The 19,533-nt window shown below is 50.3% G+C and overlaps 1 protein-coding gene across 2 annotated transcripts in view; it reads right to left on the bottom strand.

Annotated features, from left to right (window-relative positions):
• Nucleotides 1-466: 466 nt before the first annotated feature.
• The window catches only part of EIF2B3 (eukaryotic translation initiation factor 2B subunit gamma), a 138,482-nt gene continuing 119,415 nt past the window's right edge, over nt 467-19,533 (bottom strand). For both annotated transcript variants that reach the window (XM_008166725.3, XM_008166726.4), the window contains 2 exons: nt 12,269-12,372; nt 467-669 (listed from right to left, as the gene is read on the bottom strand). In XM_008166725.3, coding sequence (XP_008164947.2) covers nt 617-669; nt 12,269-12,372 — 157 coding nt within the window. In that variant the 3' untranslated portion in view covers nt 467-616. The remainder of the gene's footprint in view (nt 670-12,268; nt 12,373-19,533) is intronic.

Raw genomic sequence — 19,533 nt, forward strand, 5'->3', positions numbered from 1 at the left:
GCGGTCTTGGGCTTAATTTCAAAGCAACAGGCCAAATCCAGAGGGTATGAATGGGAACGCCTTTGGCGCACCGGCCTCAATCACAGTATAGACGAAAAACAGCTGCGTAGATTCAACGTGTCTGTCCCAGCGTAAGGGGGGTGGGGGGGTTGGAGAAGCTGCAGGAACAGCAAGGAAGTAACCCTGCTTTGCTGCTGGGCTTTCCCAGCCCTCCCATTGTGCATAAAGCAGAACCGGGCTTCCCTAAGGGATCGGGACGGTGCTGCAAGCCCACAGAGCCTGGGTTTGTATCAGAGTGAGCTCGACTAAGTCGTTCTTTTGAATGGGCACAGTCTGTGTGGTCCTAGCTTAGTGCTACTGGAAGAGAACAGTGCATTCGCTCAGCGGGCAGGCCCCGATACCGGGCTCCACAAAGCAGCAGGCAGATCAGCCAGGTGGGGAGGGGCCAGAGAGAGAGACAGACAACTCGGGAAATGCTTCTTTATTAAGACATAAATACAAAGTTGCACGGGAAAGGAGCGCTGACAGCGTGAGCTCTGCCAGGCCTGCTCCAGACGAAGGGTCTTCCGAAGAGGCGGGCTCTGGCTTCCTTAAAGGCATCTTTACAACCGGCGAGTTAGATTTCCATCAGCTGTTCGCTGCCCACAATGACTTCGTTAACGTGCTTGGCTGAAAGATTAAAAACAAAAAGGAGGAATTGGGGTTTGTAGCAGAGTTTGGAACCCAGCACTCTTCAAATCAGCATCTTTAGGAGAAAATGGGAAAAGCAGATTCCAGTGAATTTCCACATTGCTTTGCTGGTCCGCCCCCCCGTCCGCCCCGTGTGTCTCAGTCACTGTCCCACCCACACGGCGAAGGCCTAAACAACTGACCAAACACCAGAAGGGCAATGGAACGAGATCTCCCACGTAGGTGTCACTTACTACCCAAGGCACCGCTGCTGCCGACAGGTGTGTGTCTAGGCACCGGCATGGAAGCGTCAAACCCAGGGGGAGAGTGTGACAGGAACTTTACGTCCGGCCGGGGCTTTCACGACTTGCACTGCAGTCAGCAGGGGCTGGGCGCGCTCAGGCCCCTGCAGGATCAGGCCCAGTGTCACAAGTAACTTGTAAAGGGATTGTGAGCGTCTATGATCCCTGGTCAAACAGGCTCACTTTACAAGTCAAGAGGCAGGGTTTTCCTTTGCTGCTTCCTGCCCCTGGGATCAAGGCATACAGCCAGGCTCTTTCCAACCTCAGCAGTGGGCAGGGGGCGGTGGGCTTAGCAGCGGGGACCCTTAAGGCAGACTCCAGCTCACACTCCCATATCCCGCCTCTGGGGGAGGTGAAATTGGAAAAGGAGACTCAGACTCCCAGCTGTCCAGCGAGGGTCACAGCCCTGCCCCACCGCCCGGGGGTGTGAGGACAAATCTGATCCAGGTCCAGGTCGTGAGGTGCTCACACACTGCAGTGATGGGCCTAGGACAGACAGGAATCGGCCAGAACGGTGGTAAAGACTCATGCTCTTTTACTTGCCCATCTCCGTTACTCCCCTGGGCGAGGAGGAGTTTGCCAGGCTGCTGGAAAGCAGAGATTAAGCAAATCCTTAGCAGTCCTGAGCCAAGGTGTTCTCCTCGCTGCGCGTGTGCGCCAGGTACACAACTAATGCCATGTTCACAGACGCCACGTTTCAAGGAGTCCTGGCCCTGCAACAAGAGTCTTTCCAGCTGTCACCCTATCCCGGCACCACTCTGCCGACCCTTCCTCTCGTCAGCACGGGGGCTGCATGGGCTAATCACGGACTCACTCCGGAGGCCTCCCAACAGTCTAGGGAGAACAACTCAAGAGTCATGTGTGGGCAACTGGACCCTTTGCTCCTAACTGGCTTTCCAACCCATGGGGCATGCTCAGAGCCCCAGCCTGGATTTCCAACTTCGAAATCCAATCCTCACCACTCGCTCCCATTTGGTCTGGTGTCTATTTATGGTTAGACTCCTCACTGGCCAGAGAGGCATGCCAGGGAAAATCTGGGGCTCTGCATAATGAAGGACTGACTGTCCTGGTGCCACGTATGAATGTGCTGTAGGCAGGCACCATGCAAGCAGCAGACCGGAGTCCCAGCCTGTAGCACCTACTCCTCTTCCAGTCCTGGACCCCCCACAGCTCTGCCAGCGTGCCTCGAACCAGACCCGCAGCACGTCTTGCTATTCCATTCCTCGCCCCCTTGCAACCTTCCCAAAACACTTCAGACAGGCCCCGGGCAACTCCTGCTACTCCATTCCTGAACCTCTTCCAAGCAGATTGCCAATCATGTTGATTTGTGTGATGTGGATAAGACCCTGGCTAGATTCCAGCGCAGATTAAATGCGTCTTCAGTGAAGTTTGTAAAGACCCATGTCAATTTTGGATTCTATATATACATTTGTAGCACTTGTCTATTCTAACAAACACCATTTCATTTCATCCAGTGCCCCTCACTTCCTGTCCTAGGCTTGTGGGGCTTTGCTGTATTTTGTAAAATATTTTGCCACCTTTCTGGGGTACTTTGGACTTCTACAGCTCACAAATATTTACAATAGCTCACATTTTTAACATCGGACGAGCTCAAAGTGCTTTGCAACAGCAGGTGAATACCACCCGGCCCATTTTACAGATGGGAAAACCAAGGCACGGAGAGTTTAAGAAACTCGCCCAAGGTCATGGAGTCAGTCAGTGGCACGGTGGAGAAAGAACCCATGTTCCCAGACTCCTAGCCCCTTTGCTCGGTCTGCTAAATTACATTCCCTGTCGGTATCACCAAGGAGAGCCAGACGGTCACCGTATGTGATGCCTGGCCTTAGCACGACTGTGCCAATGACTCTGAAAGGCTGTAGGCTCCCCTGGGCCTTGCTGCTAGATCAGAGACTACAATGAAGCCACCAGACCCATTTTCACCTGTCTGGGGGTGAACCGTAAATCCATGTACTGGTTTTTAATACGAAGCGGAATGGTTTGGCTAGAAACTAAAAGCTTAGCAGCTATCTGGCAGGCATGCAAGAGGCAGAAGAGAATACTGTGTGCTTACGCCCACTGCCCGCCTCCTCCCTGGCTTCTCTGGAAAGCCCTAGGTACAGACGGAGTCCCTGGTGGGTGCCGATCAGAGGCTGCTAAGGAGAGCTCAATACAGACAGTGTTTCGTTAACAGACATGGCTGCTGCCCACAATCTCAGTTCAAGCCGAACCCCTGGGCGTAGGGAGAGGAGAGACTGCCAGGGTTTCTGAGAGACTGCCAGGGTTACAGCTGCATTCAGACTGCACAGAAAGAAGAAGGATTAAAGGAAGGACTTTCAAAAAGCCTGAGCATTGGACGCCGCAAACTTAAATCGTGTTCGTCGAGATTTGCTCCACCCGGGAGCATCTGGCGCTACGCAAACACAGAGCGGTTCGACACCTTCGAACGCCCGATTAGCACTTTGCTGGCGCGGCCCGGCCCAGGGTCGGTCTGGGCGCTCTAGCCGAACGTCTGTGGAGATTTCACTGGGCGCAAATCAAAAATCTGTCATTACAGATGCGATTCTGCTTCACAAGGCATTTGTTTACAGGCACTGTGCGTCCAAGCGCCCTAGAAACGCAAGCCCGGTATGTGGGGAGCCAGAGAGCCTCTGCGGCTTGATTCCAAACAAACTGTAATGCAAATAAACACGGGGCGGAAATGACTCTGAATCCCAGCGCAAACCCAGCCATAATCCTGGGCGCTGATGGCCCAGGGCCTTCCTTTCCAGCACGGGCCGCGCTCTCTGGGGGAAGTAGATGCCGCAGCATCCCGGTAAGGGCACTGGGAAAGCATCTCCTTGTTTGCTCAGTTAGCCCCTAGCCCCACTGCTGGTGGTGGTGGCAATGCTCCCTTGGGGAGGGGGAGGGGGAGGAGGGGAAAAACAAGGTTAGGGCGGAGGCCCAGGACCACCCCGACGGCCCAGCCCTCGGGGGCTCCAGCAAACAGTTCCGTTTACTCACTCATGACATACGCTGTTTTATAAACCCGTTACAATCCAGCAGAAACCAGCCCCTGGCACAGAATTACTGCTCCATTACACAGCAGGGAGGAGAGACACCCGCCGGGGGTTTGCTCGCTTTCAAACTAAGGCAGGGGGAGGGGAGGCTGCAGAAACCCACAGGAAAACCCGCGCTGGGTGGCTCCTAGCACCATCTCCCCTGGACAGAAAGGATGGGAGAGCCAAAGAGAAGCACCGTGGCTAGCCCTGGGGAGGAAGTGAAAGGAGAGCAGGATGAGGGGAAGCAGCTGCGATCTGACACTGGCAGGCTGGGGGTTTGGAAGGGGAATGTGGAGATAAAGAAGGGAAGCAGGTGGCGGGGGCCGAGGTGTTTGTGTTTACAAGGCAGCAGGGGGTTCGCCAAGGCCTGCTCTAGCCCCCTCTGACTTGAGTTAGACAATCAGCACACATCGGGGGGAGCAAAGTGCGGGCCCCCAGAGGTGGCTCAGAGTTCTGTGGAGCAGCCTGCCCGCTCGGTCGTCTGACCCAAGGGGAGACTGCAGACGGTGTGTCTGGAGCCGAGAGCTGGGACGCACTGGATTGGCACTCAGGAGCCTGCAATCTCAAGCAGATGGGCGTGGCTGGCCTGCCCTTCCCCTAGCAGGGTAGCGGAGCCGGGCAGGCCTGGAACGAAGGAAGGCAAGGAGAAAAGCTGAGGGTAAGGTGTTAACGGACTCGAAGGACACAGCAGCCACACTGCTCTGCCCAGCAATGCAGAGGGCCACATGGCTGGAAGCTGGGGGTGCCCGGGAGTAAAGTGAGCACCTCTGGGACTCCGGCTGAGTGGTAGGGTCAATACACAGCTGGCAGCGAGCCTGCATTAACACTGGTGTGCTGCTCTGGAGCATGGTACCCTCAGGATTTGGGCTAGCATAACAAAGGCATACTGAGACTGCTCAATCTGTGTTAACCCTGCACACCGGAACCCTCCCCGGGGGGCTGGGCTGTTCGTGTGTTGGATGGGGTAGGGGGGAGGCAATAAGGTGGTGAAGCAGATGTCCCTGTGGGTCAGATCAGATCCCGGGTGTGGGGAGGGACGGCTGGAGAGCAGAGGCCCTGGGAAGCATGGTGGGTCTGCTCTAGGGGGTCTCAGGAGGCAGGTTGGTCAAGGTGATGGGAGAGGGAGTCAGTGGGAGCGAGAACTTGATTGGGTGGGTGTGTGGGCGAGACGGACTATGGTGGTGTCTTTATTCAGTGGCCTAACGGAGAGAGTACAAGAAAGAGCAGTAGCTCGGGACAGAGTGGCTCAAATTATCTGGCTGAAATGAAAGATGTTCTCACTGCACCTGCAAGGAACTAGCAGAGAAGAAATGGAAGCGGGTGCTGGATTGTTTGTGGACTCGTCGGAAGAGATCCTGGGCTCTTTTCAAAGGAACCAGAATGCTACCAGCAATGCACCTCAGACAGCGGCCGGGAGGACTGGCAAGCAAGGCAGCAGACTGACTTTCCAGGGGAGCCAATCACATGTTGGGACACATGGGAGAGAGGCATCTGATGCTGTGGCCAAAGTTCAGAAACTCAGGTAGGAATGGCCAGGGGTGGCTCTATGTTTTTTGCCACCCCAAGCACGGCAGTCAGGCAGCTTCGGAGGCGCGCCTGCGAGAGGCCCGCTGGTCATGCAGATTCGGCGGCGTTTCTGCGGGTGATCTGCCAGTCCCGCGCCTTTGGCGTACCCGCTGCCGAATTGCTGCCGAAGCCGCGGGACTGGCGGATCTCCCGCAAGCATGCAGCCGAACTCGGCCTGACTGCCGCCCTCACGGCGACCGGCATGCCGCCCGCCGCGGCTTGCCGCCCCAGGCACATGCTTGCTGCGCTGGTGCCTGGAGCTGCCCCGGGAATGACATTGGGGGAGGATACTGACATGCTATCAAGGAACTAAACAATGAAAAGCTAAAAGGTCATCTGATCGGTATCAAAGTGTCTCCGAAAAGAACATCCACTATCATAAGATAGCGGACAGGGCGCACTGCAGGAATGAAAATCAGGAGAGGTGGGACCAAGATAGATCCACACGGCAAGTCAGGTTGGGAGCAGGTTTCAGCACCTTCCCACGCTTTGGAATGGAATACTAAGGGAAATGAAGCTCTTCAGATCAGACACCTTGGATCAAACCTTTACAAAGCCTGTCAGAGTTGCCAGATTCATTCTTGAACTTCATGCCCTGATATGATTACGCTGGGACAAGACACCAACCAGCACCACCTACGTGAGATACTTAGCATTTTAATTGTACGAAAGGTGCGTCCGACTGGGCTGAAGAACGGGAAGTGGCTTATACTCGGTTGTTCCCACACTGTTTCTGTTAATTATCAGCAAAATTACTCCTGCCAGCAGGGATCTCAGAAATGTCAATTTGAAGGACTTTATTCCCCATGGCAGCGTGTGCCTAGGATGAGGAGCTTGTCACCACAAGAGCTTGCTGATTGCCATGCTGAGCACACGTTGAGTTTTCCTTTCCTTGCGTAGGCAATCATCGGGGTATTTCTCCTGGCTCTTTAATGTGCCTGAATTCTAGGAGCGCACAAGTGGTTATTTTCTCTGGATGGAGCATGTGAAAATATTTCTACAAGGTTAAGAACTGAGGCCTTCCGGGTAGATTTTTCACAATCAACAGGCAGAGTATGTGGCAGTTCACTTAACCCTTTCATGCAGGAAGCCTGAATTTCCCCAGCTGAGAATCCCAGGGCTAGCAACCAAAAAGTCCGCGATAGCAGAAAGTGGTAGACAAAGTATTACTGAATGGACGTCCTAGGGAAATTACATACCACCACTGAAGGACAGATCTCATACACCATCATTATCCAGTGTTTGGAAATCAGTCAGAAACGTGCCAATGACCTGGAAATGACTTCTTTAAGAGATGCCTGTTTTTACTGCCCAGTATCTCCTCTCCAAGGAAGCCAGCCTTCAACGATGATTTTGCACGAGTTCGACATCATCTCCAGCTCGCACTGGCCTCTGACAAACGGAGTGTGTGTGTGAACTGGTTTGCCTGGGTCCGCGCTGCACTGGGAACCTGGGGGAACTGAGCCGTGGCTACCGGCACAGCAGCAAGCGCTCTGGTGATCAATAAGATTCCAAACTTGCTAAATACTCTCAATGCCCATTGCCATCACTAGGGGGCACTCAGCATCGTGCAGGGTCAGACCCTAAATACAATGGGTGTTATTCCAACATAGAGGGGCATTGGTAAGATCCATCACCTCACTCGCAGATCCCTTGGCGTGTACCGATTTGACCACCTCCTGTCTACACCAGGAGGACACATGCCAAAGAGTGACTGGCGATATAGTCTTGTCTCCTGTAACCTTCCAGTCCTGGCTTGACATCAGCCCCACTGCAATACTGGCCTGCAGCTAAATGCCACTGACACAGTGGGGTATGGGTACGGCTGTGCAAAATACACCAGGCTTCTGAGAAAGAGAGTGGGGGAAATACATTGGTTTGTCCTTATTAACAACATTTTAATGACTGTTCTGTTGAGGAGCTGTAGCGCCCCCAGGCTTTGGAGCAGAGACCTGACAGTTTGCAGGGGGGTGTTGCCCTGGTGTCAGGGCCTTTTGTCATACCTGTGAAAACCTGCCCAAATCTGGCCAAGTTATGAGCCTTCGAAAAATCTCCGTTTGCACATGCTCAGTAGAGACTTGTTAGTTTGGCAGCTAAATTCTCCGAAGAGTCTGTCTGCGCTGAGCGTGCTCCAATCTGGGGTAGCAGGAGCTGAGCTGGACTTCCCCTGCAATTGCTGCTTCTGGCCGCTGTGACACTGGCACAAGGACCGGGTAGGGACAGTGTCTCTCCTTGCGCTCAATGCTCCAGCATGGAGAAAGAAGTTGCCTGACTCAAATGCAGAAGGGACAAGAGCCTGACTTGGGAGTGGGGATGGCAGAGGGAGCTGACTGGAACAAGACGACTCAGGAGAGGAGAGGGCAGATGCTGGGACTGACTGGTCAAGGAGACTGAGAATGGGAGCAGGAGGGAAGGGTGCAACTGGGACTGGGGTGTCTAAGATCAGATGAGGAGCTGGGGTGGATGACTGGGTCTGGTTAGGCAGAGAGACTGGGACAAGGAGTGTGGTGGGGGTAGACTTGGAGTGAGATGAGGAGCAGGGAGGAGGGGAGGGACAGACAGGACAGGGACAGGTTGGAGGAGATGATGCAGAAGGGGCCAGGCTTGGAGAAAGAGGGGCGATGACTACACCCTCCCTTCTATAACCTGGAATGGATTCCCAGTCTCAACAGTCCTCTACTGTCAGCAAATATCTGTGACACCGGCTGGCAAAGTGCGTCTCATCCCCTTCTAGTGCTGGTCCACACAGAAGATAACCTACTACAGCTGTCAGTTACTCCATTAGCTGAAGTGGCAGAAGTTTTGCTGTGGAGCTAAAGGTTCCAACTCTACTGATGACCCATGTAGAGGCCAGTATGATTCCACCGGAGGGAATTTCTGTTTATTTCAGGCTTTTTTTTTTTTAAACCTAGGAAATTACCTACAAAAACTACATTAAAAGAATGTAGTTGCAAAGTCAAGTACTCAAAAGTTACCAAATACTGAAGCCCCCCCCCCGTGTATATGCATTAAGACACAGTCTTTAATTACATGATCTCATACTATTTTTTCCATAGGACCCCTGCTTCATTCAGTGCCCAGAATGCACCTGCTCTGGGGAAGGGTTAGGGTTGTGTAGTAAAGGAAGCAGGGAAGTGCAGGCAGAGAAAGACGTGTTGTATGGTTAAGGTGATGACTGCCATGCAGAGTTTGAGTCTATCCCTGCCTCTGCTACACAGTTCCTGTGTGATGCTGGGCAAGTCACTTAACTCCAGTGTTTCCATTGCGTGGTTTTCATTTTCTGGGTGCCCAACTTGAGAGCCTGCGGCTGAGCACTCAGCTCCAAGGGGAGTCGACGGGAGCTGCGCTCGGAACAGATAACGGGCTAGAGAATGCCAAGTGCTCTGCAGAAATGAAGTCCTCCAACCGGACACCCAGAATTGGTGGATCCTTTTGAACTTAATTTCTCTGGCCCAGATCCTCAAAGGTATCTAATGCCAGTACTACCAATGGGCATCAGGCACCTAAATACCATAAGGAGCTGTGCTTGTGTGCCTCATCTGTAAACTAGGGGTAACAACATCCCCTCCCCTCACGGGGCTGAGGGAAAATAACGCCATGCCTGTTGGTGAAGCTCTCCGACGCTCTGGTGATGAGCGCCACAAAGCAGCCAGGAGGAAATCAAGAATTCTGTCTTCAGAGCAGGGTTGGAATAGTGCACAAGGCCCAGAGCCACACACTGTTCAGTGAGGAGAAAACCAAATATCGGGCAGTAGTTCACTCCGTGTGCACTGTCCGTCCTGCGCGCTGGACACAAGACAGCTTGTGATCCCATGATGACTGGCTCCTAGAGCATCGCACGAGGGGGCGGAACGAAGGGTGAACGGGCAACCTTCATTCTGGCATTTCCTAACTTCCCGGGGTTTGCTGTGCAGCTGTAACGTCCTTTGCACATAGTTTTGGGGGTGGTGGTGATTATTTATACAGCCCCTAAAGCGTGCTAGCCCCTTAACAACCAAATGGACAGGCCAGGGCCCTGCCCCAACGACAACAGGGATGAAGGCTGAGACAACAAGGGCATCAAAACCAAGGGAACAGTGGGGATGTTGAGCATGTGTTTCGCTAGTTCCGCACTGCTGTGAAGGGAGGCTATGCCAATTTACTACTGAAGCCTGGTTTGACTAACTTAGACCAGATGCGTAACTTGCTCGCTGCTGAATTTGGCCTAGTTACTCCCTTGGGAGTTGCACCCACTTACGCCAGGGGTCATTTGGCCAACTTAGCCCCAGGCTGGCTTCCTGACTAAGCCCCAGAAGCAGCCCTCCCTCTCTCTCACCCTACAAGACTTCAGTGTTTATAAAATATCCCTGTGTCTGTGGTTCTTTTGAGCTCATCTTTTCAAACAGGCGGAGTGTAATCCTGATAACAGAGTCCTGGAAACAGTGAACCATGGAAAGCTTTGCAGAATTAAGTTCTTCTAGAACTGCCATCCATCCCTTTACCTCCCTTGTCTTAGGCACTTTGTCTTTCAAACTGCTACCCAGGCAAGGCAGCTTGGCTGTTAGTTCTCTGCTACCGCATTCCCTGAATTAAGGCATCAAAGAGGAAAGAAAGTGGAGGGTTCCTAAGCAGGGCAATAAAAACAACAAGCAAGAGAAAGGGCTTTCAGGAACCATGCTGCACAAATTCAGATACTTATTAAAGTGACACAGCAGCTCCACGCCCACGTTGTAGCAGTGGCATTTAGCTGCAGTGGGGACAGGGGTCAAGCCAGGACTGGAAGGGTGCTGCAGACAATCAGTTCTCGAGCCTCTCGGGCGTCTAATATTCTTTTGATTTTCAGGACCCTAGAGCTGGAGAAGCTTTAGCAGGCTGGCTCCAACCTGTCACCAACGGGGATTGCTTCGTCTGCAGGGTTGTGCCCCGCCCCGCAGGAAGTCACGGGGGCTCTCACCACTGCCCTGGTCAGACTATTCCACAGCCTCGCAGGCCCGACTGCTGGGAACATTTTCCAGCTTTTCAGCCCAACTTGTTTAACTCAGTCCCAAGACTCTCAGTTGTGCCGTCCGAACCACCTTACACATACCCCGCCTCTTCTTTTTACATAAGGAAAGGGAGGTGAACTGGTGTGAGTTACATCTGCCCATTAGTTGGGGTAGCCGGTCTGCTCACACGTAACTAGGTTTCATTTTGCAAAAGGGGTTAGAGAGCCAGCGAAGCCAATGGCTCCGCGCCCCCGACTGCTTCATCAAGAGCGCTCGGGGGTCATGAGAAGAGGCAGCATCTAGGTGTCGGCATGAAGTGATCCATGCGGACAGCAAACTGTTTGCTAGGATTCACCAAAGAAACCGAACATAGCTGACGTTTCCAGACCCCAAACTCTCGGGAGGCTTTGGGAAACCAGGTGAAAACAGCCTCATGCCACTAATAAGTGAAAACGGGTTCATGGCAGAGACTAACAAAATGCGACACAGTTCAGCCTTGTTGACAATCTGTGCTCGATGGAGCAGCAGCAGGACTGAGGTACACTGGCAAATCTGTGAGAACATGGGGCTAGCAGGCCGGTACTGCAATAGCAGGAAGTACCGTAGATTCAAAATGAAGTGTATTGGCAAAGCTGCACGTGCGCTGGCATGGCTGTGAGAACACCTGCACAGAGCCTGCCTGCTCGATCTGTGGATCACATCCATCGTATTAGTACTTCCCTCTCATGAGCAACAGTTTCACTCTTAAATTGCCAGTTAAAGAGAAAACTGTAGTGTAGACAAGTCTACAGCAGGGCTAACAACACACAGCCCAGGCACTAGAGCCAGTTACAATTAAAAAGTACACTCTGAACATAAAAGCAAGCGACCAAATCCAGGTCAGAATGAATGACTTCACATGGACTCTGTCCAGACTCTCACTTTTGTCATCATTCCACACCCTGAAGTAGAGATCTGCCAGCTCCCCACCCCATAAATATTCATTAAAGCCCCTGTTTGTGATAGGATTATGTAGACAATCTGCCCTTTGTCATTTATGAAGGCAGGACAGTTCTACTCCGGCAGTTGCCAAGATGCTAGTGCTAACATGATGTCCCGACTTTACCCACCAGGCAAAGATTGTTCCCTTCCCCAGAGCCCAGAAGGTGCTTTTCATTTGCATAAAACAGAGCTGGTCGAAGCGGCCTTGATAGCTAATATTGAGCAGATGGTAATGCATGCAGCACTCAATCCTGACTCTAATGATGTCCCCTTGGATCAAGAGAGGGACGTGCGCTGGTCCCTGTGGGCAGCAGCACTTTCAAAGGCGAGGGAGGCAGGGGACTGCATGGGCCAACTCGGTGGGCTGCGTTTGTTCCCCTGGATGTGACAAAGAGTATTAGTCGAAATAATGACTCTGTGCCATTGGCAACCTGCAGGCTGATTGTGGTCTCTGGGAACAGACTGTCTCAGGGTCCAGTGCTGATCTCAGAGATGTCCATGGGAATTTCGCCAGTGACTTCAGTGGGAGCACCAGTCCCTTAACTCCCCTTCATTCAAGAGGATGTTGCTTGGACAAAAAAATCCATCCTAATGTGACAAGGCCCCATGTTGCGGGAGCAGAACCTGCCCATTAGCTTACTGCTGCATCCAGGTGGAAAGAAGGATAAACTCTAGGGTAGAAAGTTTAGGAAATACCCAGTTCCTTTCATTAATTCTAAGCCCATGATAAATACAGCCCCCTGCTTACATTTGGGTTCCAGACGCTGGCTGCTTCCAATCAAACAGTCTCGGAGGTCAGCTCCTTTCTCGATCACGGCGTTATGACAGACGAGGCAGCTCTGGAGGCTGCTTCTGTAAGGGGAACACAAAAAGAAGTCGGATACAGAATTTAGCTAGAGATTCAAGCAAGTGCAGTAACTAAGTGCTCCACGCTCTCTGATGAGCCTAACACGCGATTCTGTAGGCAGGCGGAGCTCTGATCAGCCCCATCTCGCCTGGACTTTCCCCAAATTCCACACGTTCCCTGCCCACTGCGCTAGTTGCGCTGATAGAACCTTCCTGCCAGCTGTCCGAATGGGTACACAACGAATGGGTGCTTGCAGAAATTACTGGAAGACAGTTACACAGAGAGATAATTTTGCATTTAGCGGATTTGTAATAGGGGGGCATAGGACTTGCCACGGCCCATCTAGGCCAGTATTCTGTCTCCAACAGAAGCCAGCACCAGATACTTCAAGGAAAGTGTAAGAACCCCACAGCGGGCAGATGTGGGGTAATCTGCCTCCCAAATTAGGTCTCCTCCTAAAGCATGAGGTTCAATATCCCTGCCACAAAACTATTTTTAGTATTAATTATGACAACTTTGGATATTCTTCTGATCCATATAAATGTCCCTTTTTGAAGCTTGTTAAGTTCTTGCTTTCAGTGATTTCCAGCGGCATGGAGTTCCACAGTTTTACATGTGGTGAAGCCCCCAGCCATTTTGATCTTTGCTCATAAGCATCCTCCCCCCACCCCTTGGTGAACAGTTTCATTGTTCTGGCAGAATGCTGCAGCCACTGGAGGTCCTGGTGGTCGATGGACAGGCAATCTATCGTGTAGCTAGATAGAGCCAATCCCACGAGGGCTTTGAATAACAGGACAGAGCTGCAGAACTGGAGCCATGTGGATGTGGTTGCGGTGACCCAAGTTAAGGCCTGGTCCCCACTAAGTCCCCAAATCGGACTAAGGTACGCAAATTCAGCTACGTTAATAACGTAGCTGAATTCGAAGTACCTTAGTCCGAACTTACCGCGGTCCAGACGCGGCAGGAAGTCTCCCCCCGTCGATGCCGCGTACTCCTCTCGGCGAGCTGGAGTACCGGCGCCGACTGTGAGCACTTCCGGGATCGATTTATCGCGTCTTAACCAGACGCGATAAATCGATCCCAGAACATCGATGGCGTGCCGCCGGACCAGCCGGTAAGTGAAGACTAGGCCTAAGACAGGCTTCCCCACCACCATCTGCCAGCCCTACAAACTCACCCTGAGCTCCTCCCTGCTCACACACCATCATCAGACACAGATTCTGCCACCCAAACTTAGACAGCAATTCTCCTGCTGATGTACGAGCCAGGGCAGAATCCAGCTCCCTCTCTGAGAGCTGCAGCAAGTCTGCAGGGCTAACAGGAGCAACCCCTCACTTCAGGTCAGTAGAAGTTATCAGTTCAGACCCAGGAGTACACAAGGGGAGGTCTGGGGTGTAAGAAGGGGACACCATAAACACGTGCTCTGACTACAACCATGCGTGAGCCCAGGCCCTCCTCCCCCACGAGGAAAGGCGATCGGGATTCACTCTGGAGCTGTCCAGCTCAGGTTGCCTGGCCAAGCTTCTATGAAAAACATGTTAATAAGATAATCAAGTAGGGAAAAGGCACCAGCCTGTCTTTGCTTTCGGTTACTGTAGCACTGTCACAGCTGCTGCCTTTCCTGCAGCTCCAGCACTACACAGCAGTTTGGAGGCCATCATGTTCCGGAAGAGAGCATTAGCGCAGAAATAATGTTTATCAGTAGAGGTCAGGTTAAGGAATGAATCAGTTCAGCACAGACTGCCCGGTGCTGCTGAGAGTTTTCCTAGCAAGGACAGAGCTGCCCCCTAACTAGAAAATCCTACCCAAAGCGTGCCCCACGCTCAAAGAGCCTTATCAGTGTGTGAGCACTGCACGGGCCAGTTCTACAGTCTATCTTCCCAGCCTCACGTGGGGCCTGATCCTGGGCGTTCCCAGCACCCCTAACTTACTGACTACAAAAGGAACTGCAAGTGCTCAGCGCGTCTCAGGCGTCCACCAGCGGTTTATAAGCCCTTACCCACTACCCGCTAGTGCACATATCTGCAGAGAAGGGATTTCAGGAGTGACTGGTAAGGCTCAGATAGGAGAATGCTGGGTCTGAGTGTGGAGAAAATCTTGGAGGTGGCTTGATAAGGAGAAGCGGGGGTTACAACCAAGAAACAGCTCACGCTGTCATCATCTTTGCACTGGTATCAATGATAAGCAAGTTGGGTGGGTGGTTGGGGTCGGCTGTGCTGATGCCAGGGAACCAGAGGAAACTTGCTGATGCAGGTCAGGTGCTAGCAAACCAGGGGAAATCTGCCCTTCTTCACCGCCAGTGGGAAAAAAGATAAATCACCACCTCCAAAGCTGATCCAAGCACTCAAGCGCACAGAATTTTAAAATAATTCGCATATTGTCCCCCCACTCACACAGAGTAGCAGCGGATCCAGTTTGTATTGTTCGGGTGGAGCACAACTTCAACAGATATAAACACATTTGGTGGGTGTTCCTTGCAATCGCTGACAGATGGAATGCAGCCATTTTGAAACCACTTGTAAATGCCGTTTTTAAAAGTATGCTCTGCAGGCTGCCAAGAGAAGTATTCTGTGTGTTTATTTTATTTTTATTTATTTTTTAATGTAAAGAGCGAGGAAGGAACTTTTATTCTCTTGCAGGGTAAATGTCACATCTCAGGACAAGTCTATTGTGTTCTTTAACTCTTCGGCCACTGCCCTTCGTGGCTGTTTCAAATGCTCAATACTATTTTATCCTGGTAGGAGCTCTGATAGCAGTCAGTTTGATGAACATTGATTTACTGCATCCTAATGGGAACCACATTTTTCTTACTAAAACGTAGTATATTTTTCAACTTTTCAGCACTGTGAAAATGGATCTCTTCTGACCTTAAAACTCGAGGACGAAATTCAAACCCACAAGAACAACTAATTTGAGTCGTTTGATTTACAGCTGAAATTTCAATTAGAATTTGTTTTAAGTGAGATCGCACAGCTGAAAGCCTGGCAGCTGGGGGTTTTGCTGAAAATAACTAGACCTATGCAGTGTGTGTCTGCATTCTAGAGCGAGTGTTTTACAAGTCCAGTCCTGCAGTGGGAACAGATGTAGACGGCGGCTAGCTAAAGCGTATTCGTTTGCTCCACAGGTACAATGCGCAAGTGAGAGAGCGAGTGTGTGTGTCTCAAAGACAGAGAGACTGACTTTGTTTTTAAAAAAGGGGAGGAACAAGAGGAAGAGTAGTAATGGCCAAGGAGGCGGGGGGTGGGAGGGTTACAAGGATTTAGGGCTTTAAGCTGCAGACCACCTAACAAGATCACTCTGAAATGCCACTCATTCACACTACCCCCCACCTCCTCTCCTCTCCTCCCCACATTGTAAACAACTAATCCCAGCAGAAAACAACAGAGAGCAAAATGTACACACATTCGGCAACATTCCAGGCCCTTCTTTATCTTCTATTTATTTTTCTAAAAGGTCAGAGATTGTAGGGGAGGGGAGAGGAGGGGAGAAGAAAGCCAAAAACGCAGTCCATCTCTTGTGTGGGCCGAGCCAGTGTCCAAACACACAACATGGAGCTTTTATTGGACTAGGCATACTTGTCTCCCTTCCCCGCACCCCAATTTGTGGCAAAATCTCATAGCTTTAAACCAGAGGACAGGGTGGTCGATTGCATTTGAAAGCAATGTAAAGAATTGGGAAAGAATTCCATCTCCTGTCAAAATTATAAATAAGGAAATATTAGTCCCAGAGACAGGCTGATTTACGAAGCCCTGGAACTGATGACTTTCAGGCTGGCTATCAGTCTATAAATCAAACTCTTAAATCAAATCTGTCAATTGCAGTTGCAACATGCTACTTTAGCAAAGCAAAGCATCTACCACCTAAGGTAGTCAGCTCTCCCAGGAATTGTGGTAGTGTATTCTTCTTAACCTTTGCAAAATATGCAATGCTCAGCACACAAGGATCAGTCTGCAGGAATCCAACACACAACCCATAATTACAGGCTACCCACTGATTATTTAGGACTCCATGATTAAAGTGATGAACGTTCCTGGAAGAAAGGGGCTTAAATAACGGAGGTCAAGACCTCAAGTGGAGCGCTGGCCCTAGACGTACAAACTTAGGAAGGTATGGATGTCACAGGTTTGCCTTACAGCAAATCGGCTGAAATGGAGATGGAAAATATCCAGGGCCGCTAGCTTAATCCAGTTGTGCAACAAAAGGTGATAGGCAACAAGGCAAACTAGGTGTGTTACACATCGGATGGAGGATTTCTCACAGAGGCTTGAGAAGGGGAGGAGAGGTCGAGCGGGCGGTGGAATGGAGATGTACAAGCTCTAAGAGGGATGGAGCCCGGACAGCTGTTCGAGAGCTACACGGACGGCTGAATAGAGGGCAGCACTGATGCATCCCAAAGGATGTACAGCCAGTCCTGCTTGGCCAGAAAGATGGCAGCCACCACAAGAGGCCTTCATGGTGGCAGATGAAAAGCAAGGAAACAAAGAGAAACGCTTGGTGCTCTAGCAGCTGCCAATACCTTCCAAAGGAGTCCCACTTAGCCTTTCTTAGCCAGTGGCATGGGGGCTATGACACACAATCAAAGGGGTCGGACACTAACATCATGGAAAAAATGGAGCGCTCCCAAGCCCATTGTCAGGAACCTAGAGAATCCTGAAATTTCACTTTCATAAAAATACCTTTTCAGATGTTAATAATGAGTTGGGATAATGCAACTCCTCTGTTTATACACTCAAGTAAATCCCAAAGGCTACAGTAGATGACAACTGAATGTGCTTAAATTTAAGAGATAATTTTCAAAGAAACCAGTCTGTTAAAAGAATATGGGCTTTGATCTCCAGCTCTCCCCCTAGGGGAGTAACACAAAACTCCTACCAACAAGTTCTTAAGCAATTTGTATGATCTCTGAGGGTGTATTTGCTGAGGAACTTGTTTTGTGTCTCTTTTCTAGCCAGGTCTATATACTGTGCTCATTACAATGGTATGATTGCTTTACACTTCTCCTGCCCCACACCCTAAATATTGAACTATGCACTGTGTGTACTTGCCTGCATTCATATTTTCCATTTACAATTCATGGGATCCTTCACATAACTGACCCAGAAGAACTGCCTCTGAGCTACCATCACTGGTTTTAGAAGGTGAAATACAGGTTTCTGAGCAAGGTGGACTGGGAAGTGGTTCCTCACCTCTGACACTTCAGTTTAGTTACCTCTTGTTGATCTTGGAGTAAGTTCATCTGTGGCCCTTCATTTAGCTAAAAGTCCAGTTGTAATACATGGCAGATCTGTCATAGCCTTTTTCATTGTAGGAACCACAGTACACGACAACTTGTCTCTCAGGAGTCAATCGTTTACAGGTCTTATTTTATGAGGGCTGTATCGCCCGCGATCACATGCATACTCATCTGATGCAGAAGTCATTTGTTCCTCATTTCAAAGGCTCGAAACAGAACTATTATTCTTTAATTTCCAACTCTGATTTAATCCACAGGTTTGCTAGCTGACCCACCCCAAGCAGATGCCGTGATAGTTGGAGTACATAACAGGATGGCACTCTCCTTGGGATTTTTCAAGTGCAGTTCTTTGTGGTATTGTGGGGTGCCCCATTTAGGATGTCACATTAACCTCCATTCAAAGTGAGCCCATTTGAGAAGTTGTTTTCTAAATGCCTGTCCTGCCAGTGGTGCTGGAACCTGACAGCCAAGCCAGGTTCTTTCCTTCTCTCACATTAGCACTAAAAAAGGTTCTGCAGCCCAGTTCTGCCTTAGGCTACATTTGTTCACTTGTCGTGGTCTTCAAATGACACCCTCCATTACACCTGTGCAACCCCATCGTTCCCACGGGAACTTGGTTAACAAGTGTGTTGATGTACGGAAGTTCACCTCGCTCTCCCATACCCACGTGCAGAATTCCCATTGGAAGTCAATGGGAGTCCGGTGCTTAACTGCCACGTGTGCCTTTGAAAGTCTCCCCTCTGGGATTTACACGGCTAGCAGGAGCAGAAGCTTATTAGTGTCTCTGAAGCTGGCAGGACACAAGGAGCAGATCAGCAGAGCTGGAAGTGGTCATTTCACATAGTCACTCTTCAGAGTGGAACAATGCTTTAAGCTTAACCTCTGATGTAATTTTTATTTGAACCAAATGTTCTGAAAACTGGCAAGAGTTCCTTGTGCTATCAGGGAAACATCTGTATCCATGTTAAAAAAGTGGTAATATATGTAATGCAGCTTGATGTAAAACAATGTTAGCCAAAAGTAATCTCTTTTGGGAGATTATTGATAACAACAGCTCAAACATCCACAAGATGTAGGTATTTTATGAGGAGGAATGCCCTAAATATATACAAAGTGGACTTCAATAGAGTTGAAAGTGGCTGAAAAATCAGCCCTCTGAGTAGCTCAAACTTACTCCTTTCTAGAGGTTCCCGGAATGACCCACCTTTTCCATTTCATCATTTAGACAATATGCTCTTTGGGGCAAGGACTGTACTTTGTTCATTGCCTTGTAGGGCTGTTGGTTAACAAATAATTCACCAAAAACAATAATTGATCAAATGTGCAGACAACATCCAACATTGGAGGCGCAACAAACAGAGACCAAGAGAGGACAGAACCCAATTGCGGCATTACCCAGAGAGATTAGACCTTGCAGTGGAGATTTGCTAAATGTAATGCCCTACATTCAGGGAGAAGAAAGAGAGGCCAGAACAGGCTGCATAACCCAGCAGCCATGCAGCTCACATTTAAGAAACTCAGGCCCCAACTTAGCAGAGCACTTACAAACCTACTTAACTTTAAGCATGTACATAAAGTCCATCCCTATTAAGCACATGCTGAAATGTTTCTCCGTAACTGTCCTAATTTGACGACTTCTACTGCTGCCACAGGGAACGTGTGGAAGTGGCGCTGGAGGAGACAACTGCCATCTTAAAAGTGGTGCACGATATAAAATGTTTGAGGTCCCGGCATGAGCATAATTTTATTTCCACCTTTGCAAGTTATTGGGTTCGAAGCAACGGCACGTCCTCATTCCTTCTCATGAGGGGACGTGTTGTAAAACGTATTTTACAATGCCACACAAATGGTGCCTTGGCAGTGGGATCTCTCCTTTGTACTGGTAATATCCAAAGGGAAAAATAAGACCCCTTCTGTGCTGAACCCCTATAAA

The sequence above is a fragment of the Chrysemys picta genome, chromosome 8, assembly GCF_011386835.1.
Source record: "Chrysemys picta bellii isolate R12L10 chromosome 8, ASM1138683v2, whole genome shotgun sequence".
Classification (NCBI taxonomy): Eukaryota; Metazoa; Chordata; order Testudines; family Emydidae; genus Chrysemys; species Chrysemys picta.